The 15,241-nt window shown below is 39.0% G+C and overlaps 1 protein-coding gene across 1 annotated transcript in view; it reads left to right on the forward strand.

Moving 5' to 3' along the window:
* Window positions 1-14,979, forward strand: part of htr2cl1 (5-hydroxytryptamine (serotonin) receptor 2C, G protein-coupled-like 1) — a 71,307-nt gene extending 56,328 nt beyond the window's left edge. Inside the window, exons 2-4 of the mRNA XM_043245496.1 lie at window positions 3,784-4,390; window positions 11,066-11,266; window positions 12,885-14,979. Coding sequence (XP_043101431.1) covers window positions 3,997-4,390; window positions 11,066-11,266; window positions 12,885-13,843 — 1,554 coding nt within the window. The 5' untranslated portion in view covers window positions 3,784-3,996 and the 3' untranslated portion in view covers window positions 13,844-14,979. The remainder of the gene's footprint in view (window positions 1-3,783; window positions 4,391-11,065; window positions 11,267-12,884) is intronic.
* The last annotated feature ends 262 nt before the right edge of the window (window positions 14,980-15,241 follow it).

Consider the following 15,241-nt stretch of genomic DNA (forward strand, 5'->3'; position numbering starts at 1 on the left):
AACAATTGGGGTCCATTTCGCAACCACATGCAGAGAAGAAATCTGGATATGCATATGTTTAGCGCTTGCCCATTGTGTTATTAGGGTCCTCGGGGATCCGTGTAAGTCTGTTTGTTTATTTGTGCCAGACCCCACGCACACATGTGGCTACTCTCACTCGCCTGATTTTACGTTTCATTTATATCACCAAACAAAGCGTCTGGGGTCATAATATTAGATTAGTAATTCCACAGACACACACATACAGATTCCTGCACTTAGCGGTGCTGTCAGAGTCACTCAATCTAATCTTAGTCTCGCAATGCCTTGCTCTATTCTTCGTTTGTCTCTGTTGATCTCGGTCGACAGCACCAGGACTAATTAACTACTCAGCATTCATTTCTTATCCTTATTTCACACATACCCACACACATGCACACCATTCAGATTTAGCTTAGGAGAATATTTAACCTTCCTGTCAGGAAGTAAAAGGGTTTTTAAACTTTTCTTAGTGGGTGGAAATTTTAGTCCCCTCAGGCAGGTTCGTCTGCCCACGATTCCCATCATGCAAAAATAATTCCGCATTTCATTTTTCAATTCAAATATGAAATGAGACAACCAGTTCTAAGAACACTTTCATGTAGGTCAGTGTCAGAAACGCTCTGAGGCTGAATCATATTTTGTACCCATTTTCTATTGTCTTTTTGTCTATTCAGAAAAGAAACTGTGAATGTTTATTTGTGGTTTTGGTGGCTCATAAGAGAATCTCGGAATGTTTTGGAAACATTTCCCCACAATGAAAGCATTCCAAATGAACCCAAATACTAATCCAGAGCTGATCGTCACCAGATTAAAGATTTGAATCGCTGGAAGGTATTTGAGCATTGTCCTTGTTTCGTGTAGTCATTCCATTTCATGCCAATTTATCCCAATTCACAGTTACTTGATTGGCTTCTGCTGAGGAGGCTAATTACCCATTGTTGGAATGCAGAATCTCACTTAGTTTGTGAGTGCACTCTCATCCACTTCATTAATGGATGATGAAGAGGTGTCTGAAGGGAAAAGAGAGCGTTTGAGATAGAGCAATAGAGAGAGAATGAGACTAAGATTAGGATTCTCATCAGGTGAGCCAGCTTTGTTAACTCAGAGTTCATATTGCAGCATTCTTTTCATTAAAACTGAGGTTTAGGCTTGTTTTTGCAGTATTCCAACATACATTTGATCCCATAGTAATTGAACACCTCAGCGGTGGTAAGGTTTTTAAAGAAGTTATGCTCACCTAGAATGCATGTATTTTTCTTTTTTATTATAAAAAGCTATTTTATTATATTACAAAAAAAGGTAATTAATTCATGTGATGGCAAAGCTGATTAAATAAATTGCTCTAATATGCTGATTGGGGTCAATACTTTTGATGAATAAAGGTTCAAAAGAGCAGCAGTTAATTATTTATAATCTTTTTGAAGATTCTAAATGTCTTAACCATCTTTTTTAATATCAATTTAATGCATCCTTGCTGAATAAATGTCTAATCCCAAACTTTTAAACTGTAGTGTGAATATTGCTACCTGGTCTCGTAGTATTAATGTACCTTGGTGCCCTTTGTAGCGAGCCAAATACGTACCAATTGGTACATCAGTGCAGTTTCCAAAATAAATTAAGGAAAACTCTGACACCTTATATTCATTTTCACATATATTTACAGAGTTTTGATTAATAAAATGTAATATGCTCAAAATTACTTGAAGAATATCATGTTACGACTTCAAAATTAATATGCTGGGAGATTTGAAAACCTGTCCTATTGAACATTAGTAAACCAGTTCAACTAAACAGTTCAAATCTGCATAAAAGGCAGTTGAAATGGCACGGTTGCATCAACAAATGCATGATATCAGTGTTTGCAGTTGTTATTGCAGTTTTAGCATTATCGGGTAGGTTTAGGGCTGGATTCGATGTAGGACATATTTACAACATGATAGAGCATTGATTCTTAGTGCACGGATATTTGAATTCTGAACCGTTGCAATATGTAACTGAAGCAACGGAATTAAAATGTGCCAGGATCTTGAATTGAACCTGTGTTTTTACCTTTGAAACTGCGGCAAAACGTGCAGTAGGGTACATAAACTGGTATACATACTTTTTATGAGACCAGGTTGGTATATTTCTGTGTAAGTGGTGTCAAAATAGTTTTTGGGCTCATGGTGTGGTAAAAAAAACTTCTAACAGACTACTAATTTTTAGACTATGTCAGAACCCCTTGCTGATATTGTTTCTTAGCCTGCTGCAGCCCACGGTGTTGATTTTTTTATGCCAACCATCATGTTTCCCAAAGGAGATGTTCTATTCTTTTATAATGGGATGTGAAGTCTCATTTTAAGATTAAGGCAAACTGTAACTTCGAAGTCTTGTGGCTTTTCCTTGAACCTGTATATGACTGTATTTAAGGTGCTCCTGTGTTTATGTGTATATGTGAGGTGGACACACAGGAAGTGATTATCCGGTGATTTATTTATTGTAGGGCCCTTTTACTTTTTTGCTGCTGTTTGCTTTATCTGCAGTCTCCAGAGAAGAGGTGAACTACCGCGGACTCTGCTGCATCTGAGGAGCATTGCAATTTTGCTCTCTATTTAGAAGCGGGAAAACATGTCGGTATATAAGAAAACTGCTGTCTCCTGCAGTGAATGAACCTATTTCTTAGCATTGTAAAAGGAAACCAGGACAGGTTGTGTCATATTTTTCTGTGTGACTCGCATTTTCTATCTATAGGGGACAATCTCTGCAGTTTAGAGAGGAATGGCTTTGTTTCACCTTGATTTACCGAATCATATACTTTGGTTCTTCTTCTCACCTTGCTTTTTTGGTTGAGGGAACCAATCAATATTTCATTTAATGAAAATAAAGCCGATAATCCTAATTTATAAAGATGTATATTGTAACAATCGTGTTATTGATTGGTAGTTTTGATAAATTACAGTCTTTGGAGGTCTGGAGAAAGTCCTCAACTTACTTAGAGATAGTGGCAAGATTCATCATGCACTGTAGTTTGTTTTCGGCTTTCTCCTAATTAAAGCATATGTGGTTAGTTGTTGGGCCGCAGAGCATTGTGGGTACTTGTTACTCCCACGCACGTAACGTGCCATCAGTCTACACCTACTATAATGCACAACCTAACCGATGGGGTGAAAACTGCAATTACCGAGGCTTATCAGACATCGTCTGGTTCAAGCGCAAAGTGACTGGCTGTATGAAGTGACAATTACCCACTTGTCCATCACAATAATAATGACATTACACATTACCTTTGACAGGTGTCTTGTGTTATTAATACCAGCTAATTTAATGACGAGTAACCTCAGATTTGATGAATTATTGCTCTCGGTAGGGCAATGCAGCATGTTCGCGGGGCCCTGGATTGTAGCATATCATTTTAACTTGTGAACTCAATTACCCTCTATTTCTACGGGGAGAAGGGCACCATTGGTTGCCCGAAATGGATGGATATTTCCGTAACTGATCATCTGCACTTCCTCTGATATTACGGTGGAGATATTCTCACTGTGACAGCACGGTTGAGTCAATTCAATTCAACAGTACTGTCATTCATTCTTTAGACATTGTACTGCAAAAAATGATCACAACCTTCAATTCTGTGACTTTGATTCCTGTTATTATTTTATCTGAGTACCTCTGTGATATTCTGTCAGAGTTCTTTTATAGCACCTTTTATCTACCGCACGAGTTGATATTTTTTGGTATTCATTGCTCTATTGTGTGTGTGTCTCTCATTGTGTTTTACAGATTCGGCTTCCATGAATAAGATCCGGCGCTAGAAACTTGCAACAAGGAATGCTATGGATATCCTCAGCGCTGTAGATTTCTCCTTCACATAGCATTTTGAGTGGATCTCTTCAAAGTTTTTGAACTTCCAAACTCTTCTACCCATAAGTGGCTGTCAGCGGCCATGAGTGGAAGGAGCTCAGATTGATACAGGGTGACAGGAAAAGACATCAGATGATGGGGGCACCTGGCGGGCCAGTTCTGGGCGGGTTTGGCTCTACGACATCCTCTCTAGACCTCGTTGGCTGGATGGTCTGGCCTGGGAATACCACCGTGAGCCTGAACCAGAGCCTCTTCTCGACCGACTACAGCATTAATCTCTCGTCCTCTTCTTCATCCTCTCCTCATGGGGTCGAAAAGGAGTCAATGAAGGAGAAGAACTGGCCGGCCCTGCTGATTCTTGTGATTATTTTTCTGACGATAGGAGGAAATATTTTGGTCATTTTGGCTGTATCGCTGGAGAAAAAGCTGCAAAACGCAACAAACTTCTTCCTGCGATCACTTGCGGTGGCAGATATGCTGGTCGGCATTTTGGTTATGCCTATCTCTCTCATTAACATACTGTATGGTGAGTATCCTTCCTAAAATATAAAAATGGCAACGCTTTATTTTAAGGTCTCTTAACTAATTGCTTATTAGCATGCATATTAGAATGTTAGCCATTTATTATTAGTAATTAAGCAGATATTAATGCTTTATTCCCCATTCCTAATCCTACCCAATACATTTTACTTAATTTTTAGAATCGCAGATTTTTTTAAACATTTAAAGTGTATGAATATGCAAATTAAATTTCATCTTTAAAATAGTCTATTGCATCAGTATTGCCTTCTTGGAATATAAAGAATATATAAATATAAAAATATAAAAAACATAATCTATATATTTCCATATAAAAAATGTCCACAGTTTCACCAAGTGCTGAATTTAAGCTGTCTAAATATGCTCACCTTGGTCCATTCAATTATACAATAAGCATGAATCATCTATAAAAACACATCCCAGTAAGATGTAAGTGTAATCCAGTAGATTCTCTCAAATAGTCCTGTCATCATCATTGCGCAATGAATCTTGGGATAACCTGGGCCGTGAAGAATCCATCAGTTGTATCCTTCATTGGCTGGGAAATGAAGGATGCATTTCGGGGCCGTGTTTGAAGGAGCCTTCGAATTGAGACCTTCGTTGCATCGTGCTGGCGCAGTCTGTCTTCAAATTTAGTCTTCGAATGACGCAGCGTCTGAATTGGGACACAACCTTTATCATCAGGTTTAGCATTTTGGAGAGGTGCATTGTGGGTAAAGTATCCCAGGGTGACCTATAGGCCAGTGTGCATTGACTTTTAGGGTGTATAAAAATGCAAATGGGTTGCAAACTTTAAAATGATGCATATAGCATCACTAGAAGCCACACATCCTGTAATATAACTTCAGTGGCATTTCCCTTTAAGACCCTGGGGCTTTTTCACTGGTGCGAGGCAGTCCTTTTCCTCCAAATAACACGGCTCATTATACAAATGACACCATAGAATATACCCTGGTTAAATAACACATTTAATTGGTCTCTTTCCACCAAAACTCAAGAGATGATAACTTCCATTTTGAAAAAAAAAAAGTTAGGTTTTAGGTTGATTTAGTTGGGAGATTGTACATGACTTTAATTATGTATGGTACAGAACACTGACAAAGTTAGGAAGGAAAGAGCCAGAGGTGGCAAGATTTAATAGCTTTATAACACTGTATAGCGTGAAATCTCCTTTCACGAAGCGAGAGAAAGAGAGAGGCAGGCGGTGGGGGGCACATTGAGAGAGACAGGAGCTTGTTTGGCATTGCTTTGCTCAGAAGCCCACAGAAATATAGCCTGTGGCAGAATTCAGATCGTTTTCCAGTCCAGCTGCCTCTGAGCAACTGAGCTGTCTGCTTTAGAGTATTTCTGGCTCTTGCTCTCCATACAGGGGGCCACACTGTCCATCTCTCCTCAGCCATGGGGGAGCTCTTTCAGGATGCGTCGCCACGACAATCTCTGGACATGAGTGGGTTAGCTGAACTCTCTCAGACTCCCTTCGTATTGATTACGGAAGATGTCCTACCTTTAAATGATCTTAGTTGCTTGTCAGCTGTAGATAGTGCACATGATGAGCTTGCATTTGTCAGTTTGAGAGGAAAGGACGTTATTGATCATGAAGAGATATTGATCAGTACAGCAGCCAGCAGACCTTCAGAGCAAACAGAGCGAAAAAAAGACAGTTTAGTGGCGAGAGCGACCAAATGGTTATGTATGCAATGCATGCACATTGATTGATTTGATTTCCTATTATTATTATATGTTTTTATTATATACCTTTTATTTGATTATTTATAGTTTATAGTTTTTAGTTTTTGGGTTTGTTCTTTTAGTATTTCACCTTAAACTTCATGGAAGCTCTCTATGTAATTTAAAACAAATGAATTAAAAAAGCATAATTGGCTCTTTTTCACAACACTTTTTTCTAACAAATCTAAATTTGTATCTTACAGTTAAAACGTATTTATTATAAGTTGATGTCAACTCACAATTTGCAAGATACTCACAATTCTGAGAAAAACGTAGAATGTACAGTTCTATCTTGCAATTCAAACCTTTTTCTCATATTTGCAAGTAATAAGGTCTGAAATAAAATGGAATTTAACATTTTAATACATTTATTTAGTTTCTAAATTCTGGTGGAAACAGAATTGAACTATATTCATAAACTAAATGAAAACGAGAAATGTCTTGACAACAAGCAAAAAAAAAGTTTTACATTTATTAATAATGATTTATTGTATTTATTGTATTTGTTTTTTAATTTCAGTTGATATTTACTTTTATTTAAAGTAGAAAAAAACTTTTTTTTTCTAGAAACCGGCCTGACTGTATTATGTATGCCAGTAGTTGGTGATGTTACTTACATTTTTAAGTGGTTATGAAAGGTTCATATTTTAGTTTTGGTCTTCAGTGTTTTATAATACACATTAATTTTATCCTGTTTGCTTAAGGACTCAATTCCAACAATTCACTTTCCAGACCCTTCCTTTTGTAGGACATTAATCCAGTGATTGATCCGATTGGTCAATTTTATTTTATCATGTCTGTAATGCCGGATAAAGCAGGTTTTGTGAGCTCAGTGCTGCTTTGTGTACAGAGTTACCAAGGAAACAGCTATTTTACTGCTCCAAAAGCAGAACTTAGTGGAAATAATGAATTTGCATTGTATTCAGACCAACTTCAAAATGTAGCACAATTATATAATTCCCACCTATGTTGAACAACTTGACCCCACCCACAAACACATCATTTTATTGATGACTGCTGTACGGGTTAAACCAATCACAGCAGACTTAGCCATCTGACCAATCAGAGCAGAGTAGACTCAAGGAAAGCAGAGGGTTAGAGAGACAAAATCTTAGAACTGTTTCAAATTAATTGCTTGAGAATCACTGATAAATAAGATGATATTAAACACATATTTTGAGAAAATAAAAGTGTTTTTTCACCTTGCATGCATGTAAACCTGTTGTAGGAGACTCCCAAGACAATATTACAAGCCTTAAAAATGGCATTATAGGAGCACTTTTTTCAAGTTGTTCAGAGTTGATTCTTTCTATTGAGAGACAATAACTTCAGAACTTTGAAGGATATTTTCATTCACTTAAAGCTCTGGTACACACTGCATGAAAGGTAATTTTCAAAAATCCATAATAGGGCACAGTACAATTTTCCACACCGCCAAAATGCTGTTGTTATGTTTGAATGGCAAAACTGCATAAAATGTTTCCTGTTTTTAGCTGAAAACTGTATAAACGCTCCCTTAGTTAATGACAATAACCCTACTCTGGCATGCACAAAAACACAGTCCACACAGAAGCGTGTTTATAACTCATGTACACAACTGAGACAAAATAACACCAACCTTTGGTGTCGAACCCATATATCTTTTGGGTTTTGGGGCGTCTTGCAGCCAGACAGGGAATGGTGCTCCCACCCAGCCTCCCCACACACACTCACGTAACCACACAGATTGAACAGATAAAGATAGAGTGGAGGGATTCGGCGGCATGTTGTCATAAACAGTGAGCTTGTGATGGCCATTACCAGCAAGCTGTCAGAGCAAAATATCATCAACTGTTAGAATGTGTGAACGTGTGCTCTCCACACCCACATACGAATGCTTTCACGCTCATAAACTCAGACATGCCTATGCCTACACACTCACACACACATAGAGAGACATAAAAATAGTTTTCCACTGCAGTAGATGCGACAATGATGGATTTCACACTCCTCATTTCATTTACGGTGTCTAATAGTGTGTGTGATTGTGTGTGTTTGGCTGGGGGTGTACCATGTATGTGATTGAGCTGGTGTGTGACTTTCATAAGATACAGCAGACTGACCTTGATTTAGTCTGTTTAGTCTGTGTTAAGTTCCAGATCATCATTTAAAAAAACAATGAAAAAGAGGGTGAGATATGGGTTTTTAATGGGGTGATGTGGCCTGCTCACATGTATTAAAGTCTGGAGGAAGCATAGAAACCATATCGCTGAGGATCAGACAAAGACAGACAGTGCGGTAGGAATGAAATCAGAGAGAGGCATTAGAGTGATTACCTCTGGGAACTTATAGTGGCAGGATATGTTTAAAATGAGCTATATACTGATACTCAGCAGCTCAGATGGTGCTGAACTGATAGACATCTCACAAACCAATTTTGTCCTGCGTCAAAAGAGCTGTTCTAGGCCTCTTAAGGTTAAGTTTCTATTTTTGCTGCTACTCTATTCGACTCTAAATCTTGTCTGTTTTTGTACATTTTACTTGTTACTTATTATGTTTAAGTATTATTTCATTAATGTTCGAGCAAAGCCATTTGCTGATTGTTATTGCTTTGTATATTAAAATATCATTAGACACATTTTTGCATTTGACATAGCAACTTAAAGTTCTTTCAAGCTACATATTTTTGTGTGCATGCATTTTCCCTTCAAATTGAACTATTAATCTTAGTGCTGCTAGCTCCATTGTCTTGCAGCTGAGGTACAGCAGCAATATTACTTATTACACTTATTAGAGATTCCATATTTATCATTGAGTCAAGACACATGTGTGAAAGCCAAGAGGTAAGTTGTTCATCATGTCATGAAAACTGCTGAAACAGCCTAAGATATTATATATCAGTGATATATAGAAAGCAACAGATGATTTTTCATGTCTCTGTTCCAACACTCCCATATCTGTCTGCACTGAGAGAGAACTTAATCTATTATACATGTAAATCAGGGCTGAGTTATCAGTTGTTCCAGTTAATCAAAGCGAGATCCAAAGGGCTGTAGGCAGCTGGACCAATCAAGGGATGAAAGACAGTTAAATTGGAGTGTATATGTGTGTGTTTTCTATAATCAACATGCAGATGAAGTTGGATGTTGACATGCGAGGAAATGTTGCCTTGACATGCCATGTTAATTATGTTTCAACCTTGCAGTCCGCCTCATAAAACCAGACCAATACCGGGGTCGTGGGTTTGATTGCAACACACATGCTGGCAAAATGTTTGCCTTGAATGCAATGTAAGTTGCTTTGGGTAAAATTGTCTGTCCACAATTAGATGGGAATCTAATTAACTATTAGATCGATTATTTATTTATTAGATCATTAACACAGGTGTCAAAAGGAGGTCTTCACAGCAATACCATAGAAAAACCATAGCGCTGCCCGATTTGCGATTTATTATCAAATTGCAAATTTGGAAATAATAAAAAAAAAATGGGCAGTCGGTCAAACTGGGGATTCACCCAGTTCTCCTGTGCTTGGTGCTGTATCAACGATGCATTGTGATGACTACTCTTACTTACTCCACAACACTGGCTGCCTTTCTTTCTGCCTGAAGGAATTAAACCTTCATTTGAGGCGTTCAATCTGACCTAAATCCTTCACTTTCCGCTTTATCTCTTTCTCTCGCCCCTTATTTAACCCCATAATCTCTAACCTCGTAGATCTGCTGCTGTCATTTTTTCTCATTTAGGAAAGGTGTAATTGCATGTGCTGTGGGCTATTTCCGTGGACAGCAGAACATGAATGGGACCACCGCAGAGATGTGGACAAATAAACGAGGAGAGGAAAACCCCTCGTTCACCATCTGTGTCTGAACACTTGCTGGTCCCATACTGGCAGAGAACTCTGTTATCATTAATTTGGCTAACTTGGCAACAGACATTCCCCTCATCTCCAGCCCAGGTGTTCTGAGCTCCACAATGCTGTCTGAATTTGGACCAGTCTCCTTCAGCCCATGATTGGAATGCCTGCACTTGCCCTGGGCTTCAATAAAACATTAAATTGACAGTGACTCACACCTCGTGTGGCGGTAATGTCGTCCGAAGCTTCAGACATGCCCCTCTAGACCTGTAGACCTTTCTGTAAGAGTATCTGACCCTGTATTAGAGCGTGTCCTCTCTGAGGGACGTTTTCATTTTGCCACTTCTGTCACCTAAAAGCCTATCAATTGAAGCTTGAAATTTTGTATTACAGGTATTATTACCTGTTCCCAACTCTTGTTTAGTTCGAGGCTTGTGGAACTAAAACTAGCAAGAAGTTGGCCTTCAGAAACTTTTTAGAAAGCAAACATCACTATGGTTATGATAAGTTGCACAGACGTAAATGCCAGCTCAAAATATAATGCCAGTGTCCAAATAGTTTAATATCTATCCAATTTAATCCATTTTGAAACCATCTAGAAAATACCCTGGCAACAATCTTACATTGTACCATCTTTTGCACATCAAATAACTCAAAGAAAGGTTTTAGTATGTATTAAAGACACATTTTTATTAAAACAGTGTCTTGGTTTAAACAGATATTGTGGTGAACTATCTGTTTTATAATGCTGGTATTATCTCTAAGACCCAATGTGACTTTATATCTCTCGCTCTCATCTATGAGCCTACACAACTCTAAATGACTTACTTTTTACATAACCTGACTGTTTCTTAATGTTGGTTATTTTAAGCCTGCTGACATAACAGCCTTTTTTTAGTTCTTGGTCTGAAGACAGTCGTCTGGCCTTTTATAATGTGATCTGAAAGACCACTTTGCCTTGTGTTTCTCTTAAATATCCTTCCTTCCTTTCTTTCTTTCTTTCTTTCTTTCTTTCTTTCTTTCTCAGCGTCATTCTTCATGTGTATGACTGTCTCATTAAGGGTTTTCACAAAGCAATCTCTTTCTCCCTGTTTTCCAGATTATGCCTGGCCACTGCCTAGCGCTCTTTGTCCTATTTGGATATATCTGGATGTGCTTTTCTCCACTGCTTCCATCATGCACCTGTGTGCCATTTCCCTCGACCGCTACGTGGCCATACGCAATCCAATCGAGCACAGCCGGTTCAACTCCCGCACGAAGGCCATGCTGAAGATCGCTGCAGTTTGGACTATTTCAATAGGTCAGAGTAACAATGATGTGATGAAACTGAATGAAATGCATTATGCACGTTACAACATGTTAAAAAATGTCTTGAACTGTGCATCAATCCCCAATAACCAGTAGATGAAATGCCAGAAAAACCTCCATAAAAAAGAACGAACTCAATTATTTTTCAATGTCAGTAGAGGTCTTTAGATTAGGCAGTTATACCATTTGTACTCAATGCCATTCCACTGCAATCCTCTTGAATCTATTACTGGAATGTGTTTGTATCTCATAGGACCCCTCAGAATGGCAGAATGTGTTGTGAGGTTTTCTCTTGGCTCCAGCTGGGTCTAAGAGGCCTCTCAGATCAGCAGCAATAAAAGTGATTTGAAAAGACATTGTATAAATGAGCACCAGTTTTGGTGATTGTGGTGATTTTCTCCATCACCCAGAGCGGCGCCTTAAAATTCAGAGAAGCTTGGATTCATTGAATGTTTGTGACTGGTTTGGTATTCAGATAGTTCTAGTGAAGATCACCACCTGCTGTTCGACAAAGTAAACTACAGTCTGTTACTGTATGAGGAATGCTGGAGGATTGGCACTGTACTGCATTAGCGCCATCTAGAGTCTCGTGACATACAGGCCCCTTTTCACAGACAGGGTTTACCCTAATCCAGGATTAGGCCGTAGTTCAATTAGGACAGTAATTTCAAGTAATTTTTGTAAACGTGTCTTAGAAAAAAAGCATTACTGGTAGGAATCTTAAGACAAAACAAAGGCACTGACATGTTTTAAGATCACTCAGCACAGATTTACTGTTTAGACTAGGACTATGCTTAAGACTGTCTGCGAAACCAGGGGATCATGACTGGTTTGTTACAACTACAGAGAGTTAAAAAAAAAAAAAAACTTGTCTGCAGTGATATCACTTATGGTTGTGGTTATGTATAGAAAAACGTTAGCTTTTACTCCTCTCGCTAAACTTTCTAGAAAAAAACCTCTTAAACTCTTCTCACCCTGCTTTTTACTAATGCAATCCTACACACTCTCTCTTGGACATGGTGTCTCTCTTTCTCTCACCCACACAGGCTTTCCTTTCCTTTTTATTGTTGAGTGTGCTTTTCACTGTTCATTTACATTTTGGTATATGTTTTAGTAACTTTATAGTGCTTTTATCTTTTTTTATATAATGACGAAAAAACACTGTTCTATGTATCTCCCTATTATCTCTCTGTTTGTCTCCTGTTCATCGCTTTTCTCCACAGAGGTTTCATGTCTCATTTGCGAATATTAGTTAAACTTAGTAACGTCAGTGCAGATGACAGAAGGTTCACACATCTAACCCCTCTCCCGTTTGAACGTGAGCCCAATGTTTATTTGATTCTTATCTGGATCCAAATAGCATTAAGGCTCTATCTGCCTTGACACTCTCATTCATCTGCTCTAATTAAATAAAAGATCCTCTCTCTCAACCATCAGGAATACTGATCTAGCAGGATAAGAGAAAGGATTTGTCTTGAGGATATATCTCGCTGAAACCATTGGTCTTTTGTCTTCGGCATCTTGCCTTTCTCATTTGTTATTCTGACTGTTTCTTTGATGTTTCTTTACATATATGTTGTTTGATCTTCTCTTACTTCTTTCAACCACAGGTATCTCAATGCCTATCCCAGTGATCGGACTCCATAACAGAGAAAAGGTCTTGAAAAATGGCAACTGTGCTTTGAATGAGGAACACTTCATACTGGTTGGCTCTTTTGTTGCCTTCTTCATTCCTCTGGTCATCATGGTGGTCACGTATTCCCTCACCGTCCAAGCGCTTCAGCGTCAGGCCACAGTCTTCCTCTACGAGGGCAAAGCCTCTTCTCAGCAGCCTTTGCAACCTCCGGCTCCACCTACTTCCCAGTTGGCCCCGCCCCCAGCTTCTCGTCGCAGCAGTCTGAACTGTCTACGGATCAGCAACAGCGATGGAAACATGCTCGGGCTCACCGTGCCCCCAGACACCATCTCAATAATCCCAAGTTCAGAAGCCCCATCTCAAATGAATTCGCCCGCTGGACGGGACCCGGCCGGAAGCCACGGACGGCGAGGCATGATGCAGGCCATCAAGAACGAGCGGCGAGCATCCAAAGTGTTGGGTGTAGTGTTCTTCCTCTTCCTCGTCATGTGGTGTCCCTTTTTCATCACTAACGTCCTGTATGTCCTCTGCCATAAAGCCTGTAATAAGCCTGTGCTAACAGAACTGCTCAATGTTTTCGTGTGGGTGGGCTACATCTCATCAGGGGTCAATCCTTTAGTGTACACTTTGTTTAACAAGACCTACCGAAGGGCATTTTCGAGTTACATGCACTGCCAGTATAGACGGGTGGGTCTTAAACCCATCACTATAAACCCTCCTTGTCCGTCCAATGCAGTAGTCACACCCATTGTGATCTACGAAAAAGTTTCCATTGACAGGAACAGTAACTGTCGCAATGGGGACGGCAATGGAATCCGAAATCTGGAGCCCCACGACATGGACACTGACCCCGGGCTGGAGCTGAAACCGGGAATATCAGAGCTGTCTATCAGCAGCGGTCACAGCCACACAGAACACACCAGCAGTGTCTGAAAACGAGCTTTTAGCGTGCCGTGGAAAACAGGACCGAGATACATGTGATGTTTAGGAGACGTCGGCTGTCTACGCAACCTCAGCTGTATCACAGCATAGAATGTATGTCGAGTTAGCTACAGAAACAATAATAGGACTGAAGTCAGAAAAGGGAGAGGGGATGCAACGCGTGCGCGTGTGTGTGTGTGTGTGAGTGTGTTTGTGTTAACAGGTTCAGATTTTTGAACGCCATTAAGTCCTGCATGAGCACCCAGTCTCTTAGTAAAGCAGCATTGGACATACGAGACTGCAGTTCACGCAAATATTCGACAGATAGAGTCATAGCATCCTCTTGTGGTCAGTTGAATAATGTGAAGCCAAAAAAAGAGTTTCCGTGTCATCCAAGCTAGTTGCATTACAATATGGATGAAGCTATGCTGTCTAAATACACTTGCAAGTCAGATCATCGTTTGTGTAACTTGTAAACATCTCCAATATAATATGATGAATTCTTTGAGTTGCAGTAACCCAGTAACAAAGTTAGAGGTTGTATCTTATTTGCTGGAGGAAATGTCTCTTATAGTGACAAAAAAAACTAGATCAAACTGAATAATAAAGGTGAAAGTCATACTTAACATAAATTTTATGCTGACATAACAAATGCAGTTTGAGTTCTGATCTAGTCCAAACTGCTTCTCAAGTTTTTTTGGTTTTTTTTCAACAGGTATTGAAGGAAATAACCTCTAACTCAGAGGAACATCCTGTGAATGTAAGATTGGGAATCGGGTGGGCATGACAGAGTGAGAGAAAAAGCAAAATTGCACAACAAACAAGAGTACTAAAACTATTTACTTTATATGGACGGACTGTCCATGGCAACAAATGTTGGTCTGTAAGACCAAAAATGTTTATTTGGGGATGTTTAGGAACCTATGATGTATAAAGCTGTAAATTCTTGCTGTTTTTCTGTGTAGAATCCTTAGAATTTCTCCTGTATCACTTTCCCTTGTTCGAACTCCCATTTTTATACCATAGCCTGTGAATGTTTTACCAAATCCCTTTTTTGTTAAAAAAAACAAACAAACAAACAAACCATCACCCTCACAATGGTATCATTTTGTGAAGCTGCTATTTATTTAATAAAAGACAATTATCATTCTGCAGTACACCTTACTGTGTTTGTAAACTTTTATAAAGCGTATTCTGAAGAGTTTGGTCATATCTACCTGCAATGGTATAAAATTGATTCCAGGACCATGGACAGTGCCAAATCTGTCAGTGCGGAAATCCTGACATTGTATTTTTAACTTTTCTTCTGTTTTTAGACAAAACAGTTTCTTAATGCAGCCTGTTAAGCACAATCGTTTCTTTTTAAAATGGAGGTAAATACATCTATTTTGCTATCTTAATTTTACCTCA

The sequence above is a fragment of the Puntigrus tetrazona genome, chromosome 7 (genome assembly GCF_018831695.1).
Source record: "Puntigrus tetrazona isolate hp1 chromosome 7, ASM1883169v1, whole genome shotgun sequence".
Taxonomy (NCBI): Eukaryota; Metazoa; Chordata; class Actinopteri; order Cypriniformes; family Cyprinidae; genus Puntigrus; species Puntigrus tetrazona.